This window comes from Heterocephalus glaber, unplaced genomic scaffold (genome assembly GCF_053883595.1).
Source record: "Heterocephalus glaber isolate CG9 unplaced genomic scaffold, H.glaber_assembly_v1.0 deba00001543, whole genome shotgun sequence".
Lineage (NCBI taxonomy): Eukaryota > Metazoa > Chordata > Mammalia > Rodentia > Bathyergidae > Heterocephalus > Heterocephalus glaber.
In genome coordinates, this window is record NW_028258336.1 from 5186114 (window position 1) to 5213224 (window position 27111).

Sequence of the window (27111 nt, forward strand, 5' to 3'; positions counted from 1 at the left end):
ATTATTTCTCAACAGAACTTGGAATTATTACAATATAACTAAGAAAATTTCAAACATGTATGTAGAATATTTTGCTAATAAGAATTATATCACTGCCAGCATAGCTATGAAAGTTTTCTGCAACCACCCCTTTATTTTTGAATGAGTAAAATCCTAAACTGCATTGGTCAATTACAACACAAGCCACAGACTGGTGAAGGCAATAATTTCAAGTTTTAAATTGTCGAGTTGTTTGCAAGATCCAATACCAAGTTATCTATAAACATTAAAAGGTTTGAAAATTCTCCTATTAACTTTAATGAGCTAAATACTATAAGATTTATTGAAATTTATGAGTGTATCTCATTTAATGATCTTGTTTTAAGTATAATAAATTAGTCCTACTTCACAATATAAAGATGAAAGATGCAGCTATAGCTGTGTTGTGGTAAATCAGCTCTATTAGCTGAGAAAAAAAGGTCTGAAAATTTTGATTTTAGATCATTAATAAATTCCTCATGTATAGAAAGTACCTTTTCTGTAGACAGGGTTTCCCTACCTCTGGGCCACCAATGAATACAGGTCCCTGGCATGAAAGCAACAGGGCCACACAGCAGGAAGTGAGCAGTAGATGGAGTGGAATTTTATCTGTGTTTGCAGCCACTTCCCATCACTCACATTATCTCTTAGGTACTGCCTCTTGTCAGATCAGTGGTGGCATTAGATTCTCATAGAAGCAAGAACCCAACTGAGAAGATGTAGGTTGCACATTCCTGATAAGGTTTTAGTGTATGATGACCTGAGGTGGAGCTGAGGTGGTGATGCTAGTGCTGGGGGGATGGCTGAAAAATTCAAATTAACATTAGCAGAGGGGTTTGAGTACATAGAGACCATAATAATTCAGTTATTTGCAGATTCATATCAAAACCCTATCAGTGAGTGGCAAGTGACAAGGTGTATCACATGGCAAACTGTATAGTGGCAAGTGAGTTGATGCACCACAATTTTACAGCTGAATCTGCTAGTAGGCCTTAAGTCAGAATCATAATTATAGTATTTTAGTTTTTGCATGACCTATCCATTATTTTAATACCTAATTTTCAATTATGGTGAGTTGTATAATTATTTCTTTATATAATAAAATGTAACAATAATATAAATAAAATGGGCAATAAATGTAATGCACTTGAATCATCCTGAGACCACCATCCCCTAATGAAAAAATTATCTCTAGTGCCAATTATCTCTAGTGGTTGTGGACCACTGACATACACCCCTATGCCAAAGGTGCTTCCTGGAGTTGGGCAGTGTGACATCTCTGATTTCAAGGTTTTCACTGCTTTCCTAATTTTGAAAGGAGATATAAACCTGGGTAGATAATACTCTATTATGAGGTAGCCTAGAAGCCCATTAAGAGATTTAAGATATAGCTTACAAACTATGTTATATAGATTCTGGTGAATAGCTCACTAGCCAAATGAGAAACAAACTGCTGTTCAGTATAGGCAGTCACTAGTAATACCACAAATGCAAGACTTGTGGTAACTTGGCTTGAAGAATAAAGGGCTTCTTGTTTCTTCTTCTGTTTTTAAGTTGTATGAAAGCTTATAATTTTATATTTTTCCTCTTGAATTGTCCCTTTAATTACCATTCCTTTTTATCCCTAGCAATTCCTATTTGCTTAGAGCTTATTTTTATATTAACATATTTAATATTAATATATTCATTATCCATACCTGCTATTTTTTGGTTAGTGTTTACATAGCACATAATTTTCTATATTTTTACTCTTAACTTTTCTGTGCCTTTTTATATTTAAATGTTGTCTCATAAATAACATTTTAGTTGGTTCTTGTTTTCTTTCTTAATCTTCCAATCTCTTTTAATTTGAATGTTTACATTTATTTGCCTTTTATCTGATGTATCTGGTGTTTATTCATTTATTTTTCCCTTAGTAATTTCCTATGGAATAATCAAGTACTTTTGTTTTTCCACTTTCCCCATATTATTTTGTTTTTAATGAGTTTTAAAATTTAAAAAGTTTTAGATTTAGAAAAAGTTAGGATAATACAGTTTCCTTCATTACTGACATCTTAGTATACTTGCCACAATTATGAACCAACATTAATGATTAGAGTCCTTATTCAGATTTCATTAGTTTTTAAAATAAATTTTATCAGTACACTTAAGGTATAAAATATAATGACATTCATCATTGGAAATCTGGACCTTTATATAATCCATCTTGGTTCTTATTTTTTCTCCATTCCCCTGCCCTCCCTTCAACTCGGCCACCCCCTTCCTAGCTACAAGACTTTGTTTCCATTTTTTCTTTTTCTCATATTAATTCCATTCCCTTCTTTGTTTTCTACTACCCCTCCCACTTTCCCCTCCCCTTTGCACTTTTTCTTCCTATTTCACAATATCCATTATATTTTTAGATCTTATTTACACTTTCATCTTCTCCTTTATCTGCTTGGGTATCCTAACCAAGATGCTGTGGCAATTTCCCAGACCTTCCTTGTTTTCATAATCTTAATAGTCTGAGAAACACAGACTTCCTTCACCATGTGTCCCTCACCATGCTTTCCCCACGAGTACACTGGAGTTATGGGTTTTGTGGAGGAAGTCCAAAGAAGCAGAATCTTTACTGGCTTTCTAAATATACATTCCTTCAATTTTCTTTGAGAAGTTACTATAGTGAGAAAATATATGCAGCTTTGATTTATGACAGTATATGTTAAATTAGTACTTTTAACACTCCTCAAACTATGAAAAATCTTGTAGTAGTTTAACTTCCTTTACTAATTTTGCTATTTTTATTGATGCTGTGATATCTTTAATTTTCTGTTTAAATTCAGCAAGTATTATTGATGATTTAAATAGATAAAATTTACTCATATTTATCAATATAATTATCCTTAATGGTGCTTTTAGCTAGAATCATTTTCTTTTCCCCTAAATAATTACCCTTAGTTTTTCTTGAGTGTAGGATTATAGGACACCCAATGTGAATTTATTTCATCTTCATTTTGAGGGGTAATTTTGCTGGGTAAAGAATTCTAGGATAGCAGATTTTGTTTTCAGCATATTAAGGATGTTATCCATTGTCTCCTTGTCATCTGTTTCTGATCCAGAGGTTAGTCACCCCGGCTTCTTTGAAGGTAACATATTTCCTGCTGAATGCTTTTTAATCATCCTTTATCTTTGCTTTTTCACAGAGAGGGTATGATTTTGCTAGATAGCTTTCCCTTCCTAATAGACCCAATCAAGTCATACTGAAATTTGTCAGTAATGTGTCTCATCAATTCTGGAAAATTGTTGACAATAATCTGTAAATATCTTTCTGCTTCCTACTCTCTCCTCACCTTCAGGGACTCCAATTATACATATTCACCAGCATGTTTTCCCTAAATTCTGCTGTTAAACCATTTAATAAATTCTAAATATAGATATTTCACATTGCAATTCAAGAATGCCTATTTTATTTTTTATTTTTTAAGTTTTTTGGTACCAGGGATCAAACTTGGGACCTTGCACTTGCGAGGCAGGCACCGGAACCACTGAGCTAACCCCCCCGACCTATTTTATTCTTTTTTATAACTTCCATTTCCAACAAACACCTTTCACATCTTTTATCTACACTGTCCATATTTTTTTCATTTTCATTGACTTTTTCAGATAAGTTTAAGGTTTGTTGTCTATATTGCTTTGGTAAAAGGGAGCAGCACACTTCTACTCAATTAAAAGAAACTTTTGGTCCTGGGCTCCGCCCACCATGACCAGAGGGCGCAGGGTGAAGACCCGCTGTGGCTGGGAGCCCCTGGTCCTCCCCACGCTTCGCACAACGCAACCAGCTTAGCCTGCACCTGCAGGGCTCAGTCCTCCCCGCCCCGCCCCGGCCTCTGGCCTCCTGGCCTCCTGGCTCTACTGCTACCCAGTTCCACACTACAGAGGCACAGGGGGTCATCATAAAGGTCACTCTCCTAAGCTCCACAAGATAGAGCAGAAGTGAGCAACAGAAAGATGGTCCCTCTGAGGCTCCTCAAAGAAAACTGAAGCCCACTGGAAAAGTGAAGAGAATCTGTGCAATAAAGGGACACCAGACCACTGTACTTGGTAAGTTGGAGGGATCACCACCTCACATCGGAACCTGGACTATCTTCAGGGGAAGGGCGGCTGGAACCTGCAGTGGAATCTTGCAGAGTTCAAGCCTGCAGGAGGACAGGGAGCTCAACTTGGGACTAGCAGCCAGAAATCTGCCTGAATCTCACAGGTCTGCTAATGGCTTGCTGAGACTCATTGACTTATATCTGCACACAGCTGCTCACAGTGTCTATTGTAGAGATACACACTGAAGGAGGCCTTTCATTTTATTTTTTGTTATTTGAAAAAAAATTTATTTTCTCTTATTTTTAATTCTTAATTCTTATTTTTTTCTACTCTTCAAATTTTTATTTTCTTTTTTTCTTTCTTCCTCTCTCTCTCCCCCCCTCCCCCCTCTTTCTCACTGTCTCACACTATTCTTCATCTCCCTTTTTGTTCCTTTCTGGACCAAATTTGGATTTCTCCTTTATTTTTCTTTTCTTTTCTTTTTCCTTCTCTCAATTGTCGTTAGTTTTAAAGTAAAGTAAGTAAAGTTTCTAGCCTCCCTATTGCTGTTAGGTTGTTCTGTTGTCATCTTTGTTCTTTCATTGTGCATTTTCCTCTTGTCATCAACAGTTTCTTAGAGTTTGTATGATCTTCCTTTGTCTTCTGGCCTCACTGCTGACCTTTTTTTGATCCTTCTACTTATCTGTCCCTCCCTCCCGAAATCCTAACTCCCCAACTCGAAGGGTAAAGTTGCTATATTGAAGAGTTTATTCACTATAAACATATGTTTGGTTGGTCCTTGATTTTGATTTAATTCACACAGTTAAACGTGATACATTAATAACTACCATAAATTGTGATTTTCTAAGCTGTGGTTGATGCTATGGTGATGCTGATTGTATCATTTGGGCTAAGATGTTTTGAGTGCCTTCCTGGTATAATGAAAATGAGATAGTCTCAGAGTCATTAGAGACTCAAAACCTAAAGACCAGCTATATCTGGAAGACACCTCTGAAAGGCAATCATTCCACAAGGGTTCTAAACACAAGCAACAAAGATACTTACAATAAGCAATTTTGAAGTATCAACCCAGGAATTAAACCAAGAACAATAGCAAAAAGAAAAATGAGAACACATGTAAGCAAATCACAAACTCAGGCTTCCACCTCACAAAAGGCAAATTCTGGGGAAAACGAGGTGGAAAAATATGATAATCCACCACCTGGACACCCTGAACTGATAGCACAGGAATTAACAAAAGAGATGAATGAGGATCTAGAAAAATTCAAAGCAGAAATAATCTCCCAGATAACTACACAGATGTGAAAGACATGATTAGAGGCTCTAGAACAGAAACAGACAAAAAAATAGATGAGCTCAGAACCATGCTGGAAGCCATGAATGCCCAGCATAAGAAAGAAATGGAAACCATGAAACAGATTCAAATAGATATCCAGGATATTAAAAACTCAACTGAAAGCATACACAGCAGATTAAGGGAATGTGAAGATAGAGTATCAGATATAGAAGACAGGATTGTGCTTAGTGACCATGAAAATAGAGATTTCTTAAAAATAGTAAGGGACCATGAGAAATCAATCCAGCAGCTGCTAGATGATGCAAAGAAGAATAACATAAGACTGACAGGAGTCCCCCCCCAAAACAGGAGAAAGTACAATTGACATAAAAAAACTGTTCACAGAAGTAATAGGAGAAAATGTCCCAGATAGAAGTAGAGAATTGGACATACAGATAAGTGAGGCATATAGAATTCCAATGAGCCACGATCAAAAAAAATCTACACTTAGACATATAATAGTCAAGATCCCAGAAACCCAAAAGAAGAACAAAATCCTACAAGCAGTTAGAGAAAAGAAACAAAGGAAAAAGCCCATCAGAATCACAGCAGACTTCTCAGCACAAACCCTCAAGTCAAGGAGACCATGGAGTGAAGTATTTCAAGCCCTAAAAGAAAATAACTTCCAACCTAGACTGTTGTATCTTGCAAAATTATCTTTCAAATTCGATGAGGAAATTAGATACTTCCACAACAAAGAACACCTGAGAAATTTCATGAACACTAAACCAGCACTTCAGACAATTCTAAACAATATCCTAGAAAAAGACAAGGAAGGTCAAAACTCCATGAGGCCCAACAGAGGGAAGCCACCAAGCAAGGCTAGAAACTAAAGGGAAAGGGGGAAAAATAAAAAATAAAAGAGCCAACAACTATAAAACATCATGACAGGGATGAGTCAATATCTATCAATTATAACCATGAATGTTAATGGCCTCAGTTTATGAATCAAAAGAAATAGAATGACAGAATGGATTAAGAAGCAAAATCCAACAATATGCTGTGTACAAGAAACACCTAACTCAAAAAGAAATTCATAGACTGAAAGTAAAGGGATGGAAAACAGTTCTCCACGTGACAGGAACCCAGAAAAAAGCAGGGGTAGCAATCTTATTGGCAGACAAAGTAGATATCAAACCAAAACTAACTAAGAGAGACAAAGATGGTCACTACATCCTTGTGAAGGGAACAATCCAAGAGGAAGAGATGACAGTCATAAATATATATGCACCAAATACGAATGCCCATAACTACAGAAAAAAAATATTAATGGGCATGAAAAACCAAAGAAGCACTAATACAGTTGTAGTGGGGGAACTCAATACCCCACTATCACAAATAGACAGATCATCTAGACAAAAAGTCAACAACAAAATTCTAGAATTGAACCAAGAGATTGAACAAATGGACTTAATAGATGTTAACAGAGTGTTCTACCCTACAAAATCAGAATACACATTCTTTTCAGCTTCACAAGGGTCATTCTCCAAAACAGACCACATGCTAGCTCATAGGACCTGTTTAATTAAATGTAAAAGAATTGAAATTACTCGCTGTATATTATCAGATGATAGTGCAATAAAATTGGAGGTCAATAGCATAAGAAACCGCAAAAGCCCTACAAACACATGGAATTGAATAACACTCTCCTGAACAACCAATGGGTCACAGAGGAATTTAAAGAAGAAATTAGACAGTTTCTACAAGTAAATGATAATGCCAGTACAACATACAGGAATTTATGGGACACAATGAAAGCGGTTATATGAGGGAAATTCATATCAGTAAATGCCCATATTAGGAAAACAGAAAGAGCTCAAATAAACAACCTAGTGTTGAACCTCAAGCTCCTAGAAAAAGAACATGATAAACCCAAAGCTTGCACAAGACAGGAAACTACAAAGATAAGTGCAGAAATTAATGCAATGGTGACTAAGAGAATGATACATAAATCAATGAATCAGAGTTGGATTTTTGAAATAAATAAAACAGATAAACCTGTAGCCAAACTTAACAAAAAAAGGAAAGAAAAATCTCAAATCCATTCAATTAAGAATGAAAAAGTTGAAGTCACAACAGATCCAGCAGAAATCTAGAGGATCTCAACACCTACTTTGAGGACCTGTATTCTAATAAAATGGAAAACAAAAAAGATATGGACAGATTCCTAGACACATACAAATTGCCTAAGTTAAATGAAGAAGATATAGAAATTCTAAACACCCCAATTACAATGAATGAAATTGAAAATGTAATTAAAAATTTACCAACAAAGAAAAGCCCAGGTCCTGATGGGGTCACTGCTGAATTCTAAAAGACATTTAATGAAGAACCATTGTCATTATGCTTTAAACTCATCAAGGAAATTGAACAGGAAGCAATACTTCCAAATTCATTCCTGGAAGCAAGTGTTACATTGATTCCAAAACCAGGGAAAGACCCAATCGAAAAAGAGAATTTCAGGCCAATCTCCCTAATGAACGTAGATGGAAAAATCCTCCACAAGATACAGGCAAACAGAATACAGAGGGTCATCAAGAAGATCATACACCGTGACCAAGTCAGATTTATCCCAGGGATGCAGGGATGGTTCAACACACGTAAATCAATAAATGTAATACACTATGTTAACAGAGCCAAGGAAAAAACCCATATGATCATCTCAATAGATGCAGAAAAAGCATTCAACAAAGTCCTACACCTATTAATGATAAAAACCCTACAGAAAACTGGAATAGAAGTTCTTTATCTCAAGCTGATTAAGGCTATCTATGAAAAACCAGCAGCCAACATCATACTAAATGGTCAAAAATGGAAAACTTTCACTCTAAAATCAGGAACAAGACATAGATGCCCACTATCACCACTCCTGTTCAATATAGTTTTGGAAACATTAGCCACAGCAATTGGACAACAGAAAGAAATAAAAGGAATAAAGATAGGAAAAGAAGAAGTTAAACTGTCATTATTTGCTGATGATATGATACTTTACATAGAAGACCCAAAAAACTCTGCCAAGAGACTTCTTGCTTAATTGATAGCTTCAGTACAGTAGCTGGATACAAGGTCAACACTCAAAAAGCAATACTTTTCTTGTACACAAATAATAGACTCACTGAGAGAGAAATTAGGGAAACAATTCCTTTTACAATAGCATCCAAAAAAATGAAATATCTAGGAATCAACCTCACAAAGAAGGAAAAGACCTCCACACTGAAAACTACAGCACTCTGAAAAAAGAGATCAAAGAGGATATAAAAAAATGGAAAGACAGCCCTTGTTCTTCGGTAGGAAGAACCAATATAGAGAAAATGTCCATACTTTCAAAACTGCTATATAGAGTTAATGCAATGCCAGTTGAAATTCCAACAATATATTTCACAGAAATAGAGGAAACAATCCATAAATTCATTTGGAACCATAAGAGATCTAGAATAGCAAAAGCAATTCTAGGCAAGAGAGACATGGCAGGGGGTATCACAATCCCCAACTTGAATCCATACTACAAAACTACTGTGATAAAAACAGCATGGTACTGGCAAAGAAACAGACCTGAGTATCAGTGGAATAGATTAGAAGATAGAGAAACAACTCCAGACATACTCAGTCACCTCAACTTTAACAAAGGAGCCACCAACCTCATTGGAGGAAAGATAGCCTATTTAAAAAATGGTGTTGGAAAAACTGGATTTCAACCTTCCAAAGATTAAAATTAGACCCATACCTATCACCATGCACTAAGCTAACATCAAAGTGGATTAAAGATCTAAATATTAAAACAGAAACACTAAATCTGCTGGAAGATAAGTTAGGCAGAACTCTTGAAGACACTGGCATAGGAAAATTCTTTATTAACAAAACCTCAGTAGTACGGAAAGTAGCACAATGAATCAACAACTGGGATCTCATCTTATTAAAAAGCTTCTGCACTGCAAGTGAAACCACCAACAGCGCTAAGAGACAACCCACACTGTGGGAAAAAATTTTTAGCAGCTGTACCTCAGACAAAGGACTACTATCTAGAATATATAAGGAACTGAAAAAAATCAGACCCCTCAAATGAATAGACCCAATTCAAAAATGAGCATCTGAAATGAACAGACATTTCTCAGACAAAGAAGTAAAAGCAGCAAATAAACATATGAAAAAAATGTTCAGCATCACTGGTCATTTGAGAGATGCAGATGAAAACAACCCTGAGATTCCACTTCACCCCAGAAAGAATGGCTGCTATCAAGAAATCAACCAATAACAAATGCTGGCAGGGCTGTGGGGAAAGAGGAACCCTTCTCCATTGTTGGTGGGAGTGCAGACTGGTGCAACTGCTGTGGAAATCTGTATGGAGATACCTCAAAGAACTAGGGCTAGAAGTCCCATTTGACCCAGCTATTCCCCTGCTGGGGATCTTCCCAAAAGAATTAAAAGAATCATACCACAGCGATATATGTGCACCCATGTTCATAGTGGCACAGTTTGTAATAGCTAAAGCTTGGAAGCAGCCCAAGTGCCCATCAGCTGGAAACTGGATAAAGAAGATGTGGGGTTTTTTAATAAAATGGAGTAGTACTCAGCCATAAAGAATGAGAAACTAGAGACATTTATAGCTAAATGGATGCATATTGAGGCCATATTCTTAAGTGAAATAAATAGGACACACAGGTGTAAATACCAAATAGTTTCTCTAGTGGGAGAAACTGAAAATGTAACTAAGGATTAAAAGGATTACAATGAATATCTGATAATTTGAAATAGGAAGAAAAGTTCAAAGGGGTAAGGCAAGATGGAGGGAAAAGGGAAAGGTAAGAAGGGAAAGGAAAAATTATGAGAAAAGGAAAAAATGGAACAAAGTCTATGTAAATAGGGAAGTGTGGAGGGGGGGAAGTGTGCACAAGTAATGGGAAAAAATTAAGAACCAAGATACATCATGTACAGGGACAAGCACCCAATGATAAATGTAAACATGTTGCATACCTACAATATACCAATAAAATAATTTATACAAAAAAGAAACTTTTATTTATTTATTACAGCCATTAAACCATGAATTCATATGGAATGAGCAGTTTAGGCTCCTTTCTTCTAGTTCTCCCACAGTATGCTTTGAATGAAGCAGGATTGATATATAGTCATATCATCCATAGTTGAGTCTATGTACATTTGTCTTTGGCTTCCTTCTTTTTCTGATGATTTTCTTGTCTTTCAGAAAGCTACCTCAGTTCTTATCATGTAGTCAATTTGCTCAGTACATATGTTCATCTTCTTGGCAACAATCTTGCTCTTAATTTGTTTACAACAATATCAGTAGCATTCTGGGTAATATTGTAGACTTCCAATTTTGCCATGGTAATGTTTGTGGGGCACTCATTTTTGAACAATATCCATTTTCTTGATTTCTGCAATATCACTTTTCTGTTAAATTCACATGCTAGTGGCCAAAGGAACAAGTCTGTTTTCTGAAAGGCCTAGAAAACACATTTAGGGTGCCTCCTCTCTTTCACCTTGTGGTCATCATTTTTTCAAGTTACTGAAAGACAGTAGTTCCAGCTAAAAGAAGGATTTTTTCATAATAGGTATTTTAAAGTTGTAGTCTGTTAGTTTAAAAATCTAGATAATCTAAAGACCTATTTGTATTTTGTGCTTTCTTTCTTGATTATTCACATTTTCTTAAACCTTTGCATGTTTTAGTTCTTTATTATATAATGGATCCACCAATATTGAAGTTGATATTATTTCCCCTCAGGGAAAGCTGGGGCTTTTTTCAGGTAAATAGGGTGAGGGGTTCATCACCCCATCCAATAAGTAATAAGCAGAGTTGTACTTGAAGTTAGGATATAGTTTCATTAGATATAGTCAACCTCTGATTTACATGCATGACCTATCCTATATTTATGGCAACCTCATTTCTCTAATGGGACTTTAGCTCCAAAGCATTGTAGAACTGTTCAATATGGGATAGCAGGAAGTTTTCAGTGTTATAATTGTTTTATTGTTTTGTGTGCTCTGCTTTTCAGGGCCTGACCTCCCCTTGAGGATGGTCCTCTGAGTTGTCTAGTTAATAATTTAGCAGGTCGTAGTGGCCTGTAGTGCCTCTAATATCAAAGTTCTGCTTTTCAGAGGTAGATATCATTCTGTAGCTTTACATAAGTTTAAGATATGAAGAGTGTTTTAAGGAGGATTCTTAGTATGTTATAGGTGCCTCACTATAGTATGATTTGATTCCTAAAGTATGAGACAGAAATTTCATTTTGCCTGTTTGAGTCAGCTACTTAGTTTCTTGTACTGCTATAGCTCTCAGCAAATGTCTCCTGGAGAAAACTGGCTTTATGTTTGGATTCCTCTTCCAATCTAACATATTAGTCCATATGATTATCAAAACCTGATTATTCATCCCCCAGTAGAGTCTTTTACCAACTGAAAGACTGATTAGATAATTCCTGACTCATAGTGAAGCAAACAGAATACAATATTAGCTTTTCTTTTCTTTTTTTTTTTAATATTAGCTTTTCTAAGTGGCTCTCATATACTGGAATTTTAATTTACCTAGTCTTCTTTAATTCCACAGGTCTCTGATTATTTATAAATATGATCTTTAATCATCCCCCCCCCCGATATTGCCACTGGGAGTGACATCTTGAAATAACTTACTATTTCCATCTCAGAAGCAGAAATCCCCACTCTTGTTGCTAGGAGCAATAAGCTTAACTTAGGCATTGGTCAGCTTTCCTACTGCTGGCACAAGTATCTGCCACCCACAACTTGAAAGAGGAGAACATTAATTTGGTTCATGATTTCAGAAGTTTCAGTCCATGATCAGCTGGCTCCAAGGCAGAAACATCACATAGTGAAGTGAAACTGCTCACTTTATGGTGGCAAGCAAGAACAACATGAAAAGATACACTGTCCAAAGGTACAAACCCAGTGCCCCACCTCTTACAAATTGGCCCTACCTCCTATCAGCAATTCAGCCATCCACTGATGTATATATTGTCCCTCATGATTCAGTCACCTCTTCAGGAATCTCTTAATTCAGTTAAGTTGACAATTAAGATTAATGGGTACAATTTGTATCTATTCCTGCTATTACTTGGGGGTTCTATGCTGGTTTCTCACTGTGGTCTTGAGTCCAGTCCCAGGCAACCCTCCAGTCTGGCTTCCTCTACGGCCAATTCCATATCTGTTGCTGATGATCAAATGAGACAACTACAATTCAAGTGCTGAAGCAGAAGAGGACAGCCCTGTACCCTCGTTTGTCACTATGTCTTAAAAATATAATAGGTCTACCTATAGCATAGAAAAGACTTGCTATAATTTTTCAAAACATATTCTGATCTTTAAAAGGTTGAGACAACACCAAGAATAACCTGCAGGCACCACACAGACCCAGCCTCCTCCTTAGAGTACTTTTCCATTCCTAGCCTAACTCTGTCAAGGGTGAGTATCCAAGGGTCCTCTACTAATTATGATTGTAGAAAAGGATAAAGTGCTCATTATTTCACTCAACACATTTAACACATTCCCACTGGCTTGAACCACCTGTGGTACATGCATGACTGTCCCATTGGGCGGCTTGTACCACCTGATGGTACTGTCCCATGTCACCTGATGGGACAGTCCTGCATGTACCACTAGTAGTTCAGAGTTACCCAGCAGCGAGACATAGGAATTATCAACCCGTTGTGAATGTGTTATGGTCAACCTCCTTGATCTTTCTCAAGACTGGCCACTATTTCCCAGAATGATTCACAGTAAGTATATATTCCTCATTGCCGCAACAAGGCAGTCACAGAGTGGTCACACTTTATAATACTTGAACACTTTTGAAGTTTTTAAAATTAAATAATAACAGTTATTAGACATCAAAAATCCAGTCTGAGTCAGGTTATGTTGAGATCCTTTACTTCTTTCTAGCTTTTCTTTAACAAATGTTCAAAACCTCAGTGTCCAGTATCAGTCACCTTATTGTACATTTGAACATTTTAACTTAATATCATCTATTCTGTAGGGAATTAGGGGAAGTGTTGGTACTGGGACTTTAAAACAGTCAAGACTACCCTTTCCCACCAGGAGAACTTATTTTAATAATTATGAAGTGGTGAAATTTGAGCCAAATATACAACTTGAATTATTCATTTATACCATGAGCTCAGTATAGATATAAAAGGCAATTTTGAGTCCAAGGCCCAACTGAAGTCCAGTAAAACCTTGGATTGGGAGTAACTTGCTTTGTGAGTATTCTGCAAGACAAACAAAAATTTCTAATAAATTTTAACTTGCTAAATGAGCGATATCTTGCAATATGAGTAGTATGCAATGCCAAACATCACACCATCACACAATCACAAATAAGGCAAAGGTTGCTCGCTTGTCTTCCCCTCCCCTCCCCTATGGAACAGTGGGTGATCACCTTCCAGTAGCAAGAGCTTATGGAAGAGATTTATTCTGCAGAGGAGAAAAAAGCAGAGGAATCCCTCACTTCAAATGAGATTTTAAAAATGTGGGAAACAGTGCAAAATTTTATAGAAAAGCATCATGCAAATATGGCTATAGCAGTGCGAGTGATGAATCTGTTTAATGACAATGAAATGTCACATTTCTGTGAAATCTTCAAAAGGAGGCAAAAGCAATTGTCATTGGATAGGTTCCTTGTTAAAGCTGCATGAAAAGAAAAAGATTCCACTGAGCCAATAGATAGCAATGATTCTGTTAGTAATAGTGAAAGTCATTTGACACAAGAACCCTCCTCTCTCTTGTCTTCTTCACACCAGCAAAAATGGTTTCAAAGGTAAGTGCAGATTAATTTTTCTTTATATTTTGTATTTTATTACTTTGTGCTATATTACAGTATTGTAATCATTTTTTTATATTTTGGGTTGTGGAACAAATCATCTGAGTTTGCATTATTTCTTATAGGGAAATTCACTTTGATATACAAGTGCTTTGGATTACAAGCATGTTTCTGGAATCAATTAAGCTCACAAATCAAAGTTTTACTCTTTATTTAGCCTGAGACAAAGACCACAGATTCAGTGACCTAATACCAAAACTAACAATGGGAAATGTGGAAAAAAAATGGAAATAATTTAGATAAATATGAACCTATACTTTATATGTCCATATCTACTTTATAGGAATGCATTTTACTAATGACTCTGTCAGTCATTGTTCTTTCCCTAGAAGTATCTACCATTTCCAGGCATTACAATAACAGTTTTTTTTTATGTGTACTGAGCTGACAGTTTCTAGCTGCTTCATATCTCTGAAACTGACAAACAGAACAGGATCCTGAACTCTATGAGGAAAAACTAAAGGGACACAGATATTGTGTAAAGACTTACAGGGCTTATTATATGTGTCTTTGTGTACTTGAAGAATAGTCATGTGGAAGAAGATTAGACTAAAACAGAATTGAACCAATAAACGGAAATTATGAGAAGGCAGAGTTCAATTAAACACTCAAATTTGTCTAATAAAGCTGTCAAAATGGACAGGTAAGGTGGTGAGCTTCCTGTCACTATATGTGATAAGCAGAGTTTAGAAGACTTCTGAGTATGATTGCTGAAGCTGTTCTTTATTTTTATTTCCCCCTCATTAAGTTTATTGGTACATTTTAGGTATAAAATACATTTACATACATCATTGGGATCTAGCACCATTACATGAGTATCTTGGTTCTTATTTTTTTCCCCTTCCCCTGCCCTCTCTTCACCCCCTCCACCCTTCCCTATTTGCAAAGATTTTGTTTCCATTTTTTTCCTTTTCTCATATTTTTTCTTTTCCCTTCTTTCCTTTCCCCTACCCCTCCCACTTCCCCTGCTCCCTTAGACCTTTACTTCCTATTATACTATATCAATTATATATTTTTAAAATTACAATATCAAGATCTAGGAGATATTACCACAGATTTTACAGAATTTAAAAGGATATAGAAAGCATATTTTGAAAATCTATTTTGAAATAAATTTGACAACTTCTTAGAAGTACCTTGGATGACAAATTAATGAGACTAACTCTGGAGGAAATATAAAATTTGAATAGCACTTATTAAAGAAAGTACATTCCTAGCTTGAAAACCTACTTATATGACAACAGCAGGCTCATATACATTTTAACTGATAAATTGTATCAAACAAAGCAGAAAAAAGAAGGAACACTTCTCCCCTCATTTTAGGAACTCAACATTGTGCTAATCCTAAAACTGGATAAAGATAATAGAAGAAAAAAGTATGAACATAGATAGAAATTTGTTTAACAAAATAAACTATTAGAAGTCAGATCTGGCAGTATGAAAAAGTGGTTTTATTATAGGGATGGCAGTGTTGGTTCAGCATTGGAAGATTCACCCCCAAAAGTCATCATTTTAACAGAGGAAAGGAAAAAGCCATATGATCTTGTCACTAGTTGGAGAAAAAGTATTGGACTAAATTCCACAGCTGTTCATGGTAAAAGCTATCAGGAGCCTAGAAGTAGAACAGAACATTCTCAACATATTAAAGACATGTACTCCATACTTCCAGCAAAAACGCCTTATTTGAATGGAGAAGATACAATGCTTTCTCCCTAAGGTGGGGAACAAGGGCAAATATGCCTACTCTTCATCTGTCCATTAAACTTTGTAATGTAGGCCCAAACCAAACTAGTCTGGCAGTAAAACGACACAATTAGGATAGGATTGGCAAGGTAGAAGCAAAATCTTTATATGTAGATGAAATGATCATCTACAGAGAAAATACTAAGAAATCTCTAGGAGCCCTAGAACTTGTATTTGAATTTAGCAGGATTAGAAAACACAAGGTATATATAAAAATTCAGGTCTATGTATACTTGCTATAAATGAAGAATTGGATATTGAAATTTAAAAGTTATGTAGGAGTACAAAGGACCTAGAAAAGTAAAAAGAAAAAGAAAAAAACAGTGTTGGAAGACGTTTAGTACCTAATTTTAAGACTTCCTCTAAAGCTACAATAATCAAGGCAGTGTTGGTGTAAGGAAAGACATATATACAGATCATTGGAATAAAACAGAGAATCTAGAAATAGAACCACACATATATGGTCCACTGAGTTTTGAAAGATTATTTAACATTAACATTATATAGAATATAAACTCAATTCAAGAGCTGAGGAAAAGATAGTGTTTTCAGCAAATGGCACCTGGTGTCCATATATAAAAAATTAACCCAACCCTTTATTTCCATACATAAAAATAACTTGAAAGGATCTATGAACCTAAATATGAAAGACTAAAACTATAAAACTTTAAGAAGAAATTATAAGGGAAAATGTTTATGAATTTAGGGTAGGCAAGAACTTCCTAGGATACAAAAAACATGATGTATAAAAGAAAAAAATTGATAAATGAGATTCCATCAAAATTTAGAACTTTAAATGACATCATTATAATGAAAAATAGTCCTTAAACAGACCATATTTACAATGCATATAACCTATGACCAGAATATGTAAAGAACTCTTACAGGTCATTAATGAACAACCCAACTAAAAAGTAGACACAAGAAGATGACAAATAGCCAGTACAGCACAAGGAAAGATGTGCAGCACTAGAAGTAGAAAAATACTAATCAGTACAATAACAAAATTGAGTTATACAATCATTAGGGAGATGAAGTTAAATGTTTTAAAAGCCTTGTTATGAATTTTTCTTTTTGTTGGATTCTCCCCCTTTGCATTTAATTTGTCACACCCAACGGATTCATTCTGCTGTGCTTCCTGGTGTTGTGATCCTCAATGTCTGATCCTAGGATATTGTCTAAAAGTGCTTGGAGTGCTTGTTTGGTATTCTTGAAGTTCCTAAGGTGCACTTTATCAAGAAAGTATCTTATTTCTCCACCAATTTTGAAAGATAGTTTTGCAGGGTACATCAATCTGGGTTGGAGGCTGTTTTCCCTTAGGGCTTGAAATACATCACTCCAAGCTCTTCTTGCCTTGAGGGTTTGCATTGAGAAGTCTGCTGTGATTCTGATGGGCTTTCCTTTGTATGTGATTTGTTTCTTTTCTCTCACTGCTTGTCAAATTTTGTTCTTCTGTTGGGTTTCTGGAATCCTAACTATTATATGCCTATGTGTCGATCTTTTTTGATCAAGACTAGCTGGAGTCCTATATACCTCACTTATCTGTATGTCAAGTTCTTTCCCCCTGCTTGGGAAGTTTTCTGCCATCACTTCTGTGAACAGCTTTTTTATGTCATCTGCACTCTCTCCTCTTTTTTCATTGATTCCAATCAGTCTTATGTTATTCTTCTTTGCATCATCTAGCAGCTTCTGGATTGATTTCTCATGGTCCCTTACAATTTTAAAGCAATTTTACTTTTCCTGGTCATTAATTGTAATCTTATCTTCCATATCTGAAATTCTGTCCTCACATTGGTTCATTCTGCTGCATAGACTTTTGATGGAGTTTTTAATCTCCTGGAAATCTGTTTGCATCTGTTTTATGGATTCCATTTGTTTCCTATATTGGGATTCCATCATGTTCCTCAGATCCTCTATTCTTTTAATCTGTGACCTCTCTAGATTTATTAATCATGTCTTGCACTAGGAGCACAATCTTTGCTGTTATCTGAGAAATTATTTCTGATTTCATTTTTTCCAGATCCTCTTTTGTTGCCATTTCAGGGAGTCCAAGTGGTTGAGTATCAGATTGTTCCATCTCGTTTCCCTTTGGGGTTGCTGTAGGTGATCTGGAAGTCTGGTTTTGAGATTTGTTTACATGTCTTCTTATTTTGATGAAATAGGGGCTTGCTTCTGGCACCCATGTGACTCATTGCCCTAGGAGCGTGGAATGGTGGTGGGGGAGCCTCCTCCTGGGTGCTGGGATTGACACACCTTCTCTGCCCTAGGAGGCTGGAATGGTGGTGGGGGAAGCCTCCTCCTGGGCACTAGGATTGGCTCTCCTCTCTGCCCTAGGAGCATGGAATGGTGGCAGGGGAGCTTCCTCCTGGGTGCTGGGATTGGCTCACCTTCCTGTTGAAGCTGTTCTTGAAGTGGCATCCTAATTTGTCAGAGACCATGATTTTGTTATGTTAGTGGGATTACATGTAACCAACTTGTTCTCATAGTAGTTTATGATAATGCAGGAATTATTACAAGATTGACTTCTGAAATAAAATTTAAACTTATAAGTAAAGTTTACAGCAAAACCAGAACCCAATTCTGTCAAAAAAAAAAAAAAAAGACATATAAGAACTCCTAGATCTTTTCAAAAAACAGCTTGTGACCAAAATTGTTGCAGTTTCAGCAGAACTATAAAGGCTAATTTACTTTCTGCTAAAAGGCAGCACTATAGCATTTTCTAAAATTTCTTGGACTTATCTCCAACATTCTGAGATGGCAGATTTCTGGGCTATATTCAAACTCCTGGTGTTTGAGCATGTACTGTTTTGTTTCCTCTTAGAGACAAGCATTTGTTTCAATGTGGATACTCGATGATTTATACTGAACATGTTTAAACTTGTAGAAACAATCTAACACGTTCAGAAAAACTAATGACCAAATAAAACAATATCTCAGGGTTTCTTGAGCAATGGATGGGTTTGTCATAAATATATCTCAGGCACCTGAATTTCAGCTGCATGTTTTTGTTATAGCCAGCAAAATTAGGACATGAAAGTTTAAATCCTTTTTTCACTTCTTTGACATGTGTATATTTAGAAAAAAACAATATAGACTGCCACTTTTATTTTTCTTAGCAAGAAGATTTTAATAAAACTTCTTAGCAAGTTTGCTTTGTGTATGTATGTGTTTTTGTTACACACATAAAATTATATATAATAAATAATGATATACATATGATTAATTTCTTAGGGAATAAATAATCAGAGGATGGCTTGACACCATGTGAATTAGATACTGATAAATAATCTCAAGATCCAATGCCTGGAAATGATAGAGACTTCAGGAGAAAGAACTGTGACTGAGTACAATCAGAACGGATAAAAGATGCAAAGTGCTAGCTCACACTTACCCAGAATATCTGCATTCCTTTTCTTATTATTCATTTTGTTTGAATATATGAGTCATGTGTTTATAAACAGAAAATTAATAATGTGTATTTACTCAGTATATTCAAGATTTTACTTCATAGGGAGAAAAGAAATGGGTCTAAATGTGAGCTAGTTGTATGGCTGAGTGAGTTAAAGAACTGCATGAGACTTATTGGATAGGAAATCTATAGTCATGTTAAAATGGTTCTTTTTTATGGGAAAACACTATAATTTTATGGGGCTAAAGGCATATATAGAAATGTGTATTCTTTATCAAGAGATCCCTCTTCCCACTTTTACTTCCTTCTACCAACTGTGCAAAACTAAGCTGAAAAGTACATTGCTTAGCGAACACATAGTATTAATGACATGAAATGTCAAGTAGGGTACTAAACTATGGTAATCATAGACAATAGTTTTCTAATATGATCTGATTTTGTATAATTCTAATACTTTTATTAAAGATGAATCAAATCAATATTTAATTGTGATGTATTACAAAAACACTATAAATGAAGAGCAATAAAAATACATGTAATGGGAAGAAAATTCATGGCCTCAATAATTTAGAAGAGGCTTAAACAGGGGACTGTCTAGTAAGAAGGATAAAAATTTATTACTTAAAAAGTTACTGTAATATGGTACAAAAATAGGAATAAGTAATTTGGAGAACTATCTGAACATCTCTCCACTTCCTACTTATTTTTCTCCTATTTTGATCCTCATTTGAAAATATAATATTTTTTGTCAATGTCTTGTACTCTGAGTAACTACTTTGAAGATAATGATATACCATGTGGTAACTTCTGCTATTGTGTTACTGTTTTGTCATGAAATTTTGTTTTATTTTTTCATAAAAAAAAAGAATGTGATAAGGCAGGTGTGTTGGTGCATGCCTATAATCCCAGCACTCTGGAAGGCTCAGTTAGGAGTATCACAAGGTTCAAGCAACTTAGTGACACACTGTCTGAAAAAAGTAGAAAAAAAATTTAAAAGTCCCTGGGTTCAATCTTCAATACCAAAAGCAAAACAATAAAACAGGATAAAACCACAGAGGGTAAAAGTAAAGTTTCAGTAAAGGGCAGGAATTAATAAAATAGAAAAATAAAAGTACAGTACAGTTAATTCGTAAAATTAAGTAAAATGGAAAATTGGGGAATAAGAATAAAACAGAGCAGGGCAGATATAAGAATAAAAAAAGGCATAATTATAACTATAGGAGAGAGTAAAGATATTAAAATAGTATAAACAACTTTATCCCCACAATTTTAAAATGGAAAAATTTAATGCATTCCTATTTAAAAAGATGTTTTATAAAAACAGACTTAAGAAAAAAATTAATAAAACAAAGATGAAGAAAGAAACATACAGTCTTATTTGTAAAAGTAAATTTCTGAAGCAAAAAGAATAAACGGGACTAGAGATTGTAGCTCAGAGGTAGAGAGTTTGCCATGGGAAATGAATGTGTGAAATAGTGAGGACAAGATGCCAAGAATTAAGAAATATGACTGGCACACCTTTCTGTACACATAGTTCAAAAAAGGAAGACGAGGCCAACAACATGGCAAGAACATAGGAGTACATCTGATTAATAGATGCATGACATTTACAAAGAAAATTATAAAATGTAATTGTAAAGCATCAAAGAAAATCTAAATAAATGAAGAAATAAACTACATTAATGGGTAGGAAAAGCAATTTCTGTAAGGTGTCAGTACAACCCGAATTGATTTATACATTTAAAAGACCAAAGATTTATACAATCTGAAGAGAAACGAGAGTATTGATTTATACATTTAACAGTACCACATTTTTCTAATATGACATGGAATCTGACAAGATGATTCCAAAATTAATTTTAAATGGCCAAAAAGTAGCTAAGGCACTCTTGAAGCAAGATAAGTTGGAAGAGATATATCGGGATTTATTATAAAGCTTTAGTAATCGAGACAGTATGGTATTGGCATAGGAATAAACAATGAGAACAATGGAACCAAATAAATATCTCAGAAGTAGAACCACACACATGGAAATTTAAATATGACAGCTTAGCACTGTACATCAGTGAAGAAATGATGAATTATTTTTAATAAATAGTAGGAAGAAAAAATTAAATTGCAAAAATCCTCAAAGAAATTGAATGCAACAAAGCAAAAAACTCATAAAAAAATAATCAATTTCAAAGACCTACACCACTATTTGAAAAATGCATGGGAAAATATCTGTGACCCTAGGAATGGAGAGGAATTTCTTAAATAAGACAACACCTTCCAGAAAAATGATTAAAATGAAAGAAAGGAAGAACTATAATTCATTAAGAGTTGTCAAAAGTAGACAGACAAGTCACAAATTGCTTCAGTGCTACTTTAGAATACAGAAAGACAGGAAAGTATGGGGTTATTGGAAAAGTGATTCTTTTAAATATTTGTATGTAGAGCAAAAGGTAGAAGACAAGAGAACCTTTCAAAGAACATAAACTAAATTATTAATTGCAAATTTTCATTTTTTGTTATGAAATTCTTTCAGGTTGATTTTAATTTCATATTATATTTTTTGTTAAATGGGATGTATTAAACCTATCTATACAAAATACCTAGATAACAAACTTTTAGTTATTATCCATATTATAAAGAAGCATGTTCATAACATGTCCCTAAACTACTTCCTTCAAGCTTAAGACATTTCATATATCAATTCCCTTTTTCTTCAGTCACACAAGCTCTGCACCTGTCTGATTTTGTTTTTGATACAGCTGTATCAGTCTTGTTGGTTTTCTTATGTAGAAGTTGCTCCTGTTCTCTGAAGATTGTGGTTCCCATAGATGGACTTTTCCTATAAGGCCCCATAATATAAGTGGCACATACTAAAACAACACAGTAGTTCACAGTCTATCATCGTTTTATAAGTTAAAATTATATTGTATATTCATATTGTATCATCATACAGTAACACTCTCACAGCTGAAAAAGATATTAGAGATTGTCTTGCCCTTATTTTGATAATCCTTCATATTAATATTTTATATTTTTATATTTATATTTTGATAATCCTCATAATAATTCATATAGTACAATTAGTTATAATTTGTAATGTGTTTCCACATTAGTTCATTTGATCTTTAAGGGTAGATAAAATTATTGTCATTTTATGGATCTAAAATAAGTTAAAAAAGAGGCTTCCATGGTATCTCTGAAGTCATGTAGCTACTTGGACTTGAACCCAGAAATTGGTCCCAGACCACTGGATATCTCTGTGACACCCCCTCCACGAAGCTCTATAATTTTCATGTGATACTTTGGGGATGTATTTTTATTATCTATATATTAAACACTGATGGCAAGGCAAAGTCTATTTTCATTATTAAATTTATTTTTAACAAATACATAAAAACATAAAAATTATAAATACTACACAGATACCATATTAATGGTTCTATACATGTATACATTGTTTAAATCAGGTTAAACTATCAGGTTAAACATCTTGTCAAGGATTTATTACTTTTCCATGGTGAAAATATTCAAAATCCTTTCTTCTAGTTTTTGAAATATACAGTATATTACTTTCATCTATACTAACCCTACTGTGCAACAGGACATCAGAACTGCTTGCTCTTTGTACTCATCAATTAATCTTTCCCCAATCCCTACCACTCCAACACTCTCCCCAAGCAAAGTCAATTTAATCATGATTTCCTTCAAATTTGCTTTTAATGTATAGTTTTCATTTTCTTTATTTGTATCCTTGTAGCTTTTAGTAAGGAAATAATTAGCAAAATCCTCATTTAAAACTGATCAACACTAATATACTTCCACTAATATTTCTAAGACAAGAAAATTTAGTTACAAGAGCAGACTTGGACAAAAGTTACTGGACTATTTTTCTTTTTTTCTTTTGCTATTAGTTTCCTTACCTCCAAAAAGATGGAAGGCTTTTCTGCAGCTTGGTAGGGGCCATTTTGCAGAGCTGGATTTCTGAAAACTTTGTTTTATTTTCAAATATTCTTTAGTAAAGAATGTTTTCGTGGCATTGTTCAGTTCTAGAGTAAAGCAAAAGAAAAGTTTGTTTTTAAATTTTTTAGGATTCAATCCATTTTTTTCTATTATTAGTAAAGTTTGCAGTACAAGAAATTTACATTCAAGTTAGGGAGTAGGTACATATACATAACACTACTTGATTCTTTTTAATCCCCTTACCCTCCCCACCTACCACCTTCTGTCTCTAAATCCCCAACCCCCATTTTCATTCATTCATTCTTCTTCCTTTTAGTTATGTTTATGACATATAATGTTTACATTCACTGTGGGTATTTGGCACATGTGCATAATACATCTCAAATCTTTTTACTTCCATTTCCCCTCTCTTCTTCCCCTCACATTCAAGTCTCTTGGATGCTTTCTCATTTGCAAAAGATGTATTACCCTGTTTCTTTTTATCTATCTATCCTTTATTTTGCTCTTTATTTGTATTTTGCCTTACTTAACTGAGTAATAACATATGGTATTTAAGCTTGTGTGTCTGATTTATTTCACTTAACATATTTTTCAGATGTATCCATTTTCCTACAAATGTCTTGAATTCACCTTACTTTATAGCTGAGTAGGATTATGTAGCGATACCACATTTGCTTTATCCATTTGTCTGTTGATGGGCATAGAGACTGCTTTTAAGATTTTTCTATTATGAACTGTGCTGCTATAAATATTGGTATATATTGGGCCGGGAATTTAGCTCAGTGGTTCCTCCGCCTGCCTTGCAAGCGGAAGGACCCGAGTTCGATCCCTGGTACCAAAATAAAAAAACATTGGTATATAAGTATTGCAGTAATATGTCTTTAGCTCTTTTGGGAAGATACCTAAAGGTTTATAGCTGGTCAAATGGAATTTCTAATTTTAGGTTTTTGAGAAATCTCCATACTGATTTCCATAATGGTTGAACTAGTTTACATTCCCACCAACAATGCAGGATGGTTTTTTCACTGCAGCCATACCAGCAAATAAAATATTATTTGATTTCTTGATGATTACCATAGTTTCTGGTTTAAGATGGAATCTCAGTGTTGTTTTAATTTGCATTTCTCTAACAGCCACAGATGTACATTTTTTATGTTTGTTGCCTATTTGTACTTCTGAGAAGTGTTTATTCATTTTACTTGCCCATTTCTTGAGTAGGTCTTTTATCAAGAACAAAACCACATGATCATATCAGTAGATACAGAAAAGGCTTTTTGACAAAATCCAACATGTTCATGCTAAAAAAACCCCTGAAGAAAGTAAGTACAGAAGGACCTCCCCCGAAATTGAGAAAAGCTACTTATGACAAACCAATGACCAACATCATGTTAAACTGGGAAAAATTGAAAGCTTTCCCTCTAAAATCAGAAGCAAGCAAGCATGCCTACTGTAACCACTTGTGTTCAACACAGTAATTAAAACATTAGCTAGAGCAATCAGGCAAGAGAAAGAAATAAAAGTTATATGTATAGGAAAGGAACAAGTCAAATTATCATTATTTGCAGATGGCATGCTACTGTACATGGCCAAAGAATTCCAAAAAAAATTCTGAGAATAACAAATTTTATCAGTGTAGAAGGAAACCAACTCAACACATAAAACTCAGTGGCATTCATGTATACTAATAATGAATTCAATGAGAAAGAAATTAAGAAAATAATTACATTCACAATAGCATGAAGAAAAATTAAATACAGTACTTAGGAATTAATCTAACCAAGGAAGTGAAAGATCTCTACAAGGAAAACTACAGTACTCTGAAAAAGGATATTAAAGAAGACATCAGAAAATGGGAAGATGTCCCCTGCTCCTGGACAGGCAGAAGCAATACTGTCAAAATGGCCATACTCCCAAAACTGATATACAGATTCAGTGCAATCCCAATCAAAATACTAACATATTCCTTACAGAACTAGAGAAAACAATCTCAAAATTCATACTGAACCAGAAGAGACTCAGAAAACCAAAACAATCCCAGGCAACAACAGTAAACCAGGAGGCATCACAATATCTGACTTAAAATATAGTTTTGGCTCTCAAGAAAACTGCAGACTAAAAGATGGAAATAGACTACAAAGGAACAGTGATAAAATCAGCATGCTTTTGGCATAAAAACACACTTGGATTACTGGAACAGAATAGAGAATACAGAAACATCCCAAGACACATTAAGTTATCTTCAACAAAGGGGCAAAACATACACCAGGGAAAGATAGCCCATTCAACAAATGGTGCTGGGAAAACTGGATAACCACATGCAGAAGACTGATTCTAGAACTATATATCTCACCATGTACTAAATTAAAATAAAAATCAATCAAAGGTCTAAATGTGAAAACAGAAACAGTCATAGGTATGGGCATAGACTTTCTGAACAGAACTCCAATTTTACAAGAAATAACCGCAAGAATCAACAATTGGGATTATATGAAATTAAAAAGCTTCTACAATCAGTAGAATGAAGGAACCTTCAGAATGGGAAAAAGAACATTTTTGCCAGCTATTCCTTAGATAGAGGAGCAACATCTAGAATATAAAAGAACTCAAAAAAAATTAGACCACCAAAATAGTATTTTAAATATGGAATAAAATGACAAAAACACAACAGATGACTGCTGCAGTATTATGAAAATAAATTCAGACCTCTTTTAAGTCCATGAAGTAAAAAAAAATGATTTACTTTTTAAAAGTTCACACCAACATAACTTAACCAAACTCATGCAACTTTGATATGACTACACGTAGAATATATATATTTACTGTATAGATCCTATGTTATCTATTATGCCAGGTATGAGGGATACAATGATGAACAAAATATAATTCTGGCTCTCAAGAAAACTGCTGACTAAGATGGAAATAGACAAAAAGAGACTTGTTTATTTTGTGTGTAGCATGAGAATAGCTAGATTGCAATTTGGTTCAGGAGCAACAGTATAAAGGAAAAACCATTTTAGAACTTTTAACTTCATCATCTGTCTTATTTTACATATCTATCATATGTAAAATATCATATGTAAATATCTACTGAGACTAATGCTGCATATTTCAGAATTTTAAAATGTATAACTAAATTCTCAACTCTTTAAGAGGCTTTTATAAGTTAAAAAGGGAATATTCATTTTAAGTACACATGGGCTAACCAGAAACAAGTACTGTGGTAAGTCACTAGAGATTTCATGTGAGAGATAATAAACTAAGGTGAAGAATTTACCTCAAGAGTTCTTACTATTCCCCCTCTTTCCTTCTCCCTTTCTCCCTCTTCTTCCTTTTGGGAAGCCTGTATTCATGTTCTAAAATGCTGATTCAATAATCAGAGGGATGTCATTGCACAACCCTCTCTTAAATGGAAGACTTATTTGGAAATATAACACATCAAAAGGACATTATAAGTAAGAGTTATCCAATACTTGTGATTTTGATAACTAACCACAAACTTTTTCTAGGAAGTAAATGAGGGAAGTGAAAATAATAATGATGCCCATAGTATTTTGTTTCCCAGCTTCAAGGAAACTATACAATGTACTTTTTGACTATTTGACAAAGCTACCTATTAAGGGACCAAAGTAGGAAAGCATTAAGGTATGTGAGATCCTTCCCTTACACAGGAATTGAGAAGGGTTCAGATATTTGACATTGAAACCCACTGTACTTTACAGCAATGAAAATCCA

At 34.7% G+C, this 27111-nt stretch overlaps 1 protein-coding gene across 10 annotated transcripts in view; it reads right to left on the bottom strand.

Annotated features, from left to right (window-relative positions):
- The window catches only part of Rnf180 (ring finger protein 180), a 198874-nt gene that overhangs the window by 11266 nt on the left and 160497 nt on the right, over positions 1–27111 (bottom strand). For all 10 annotated transcript variants that reach the window (XM_087189570.1, XM_087189565.1, XM_087189567.1 and 7 more), the window contains one exon: positions 23340–23465. In XM_087189570.1, coding sequence (XP_087045696.1) covers positions 23340–23465 — 126 coding nt within the window. The remainder of the gene's footprint in view (positions 1–23339; positions 23466–27111) is intronic.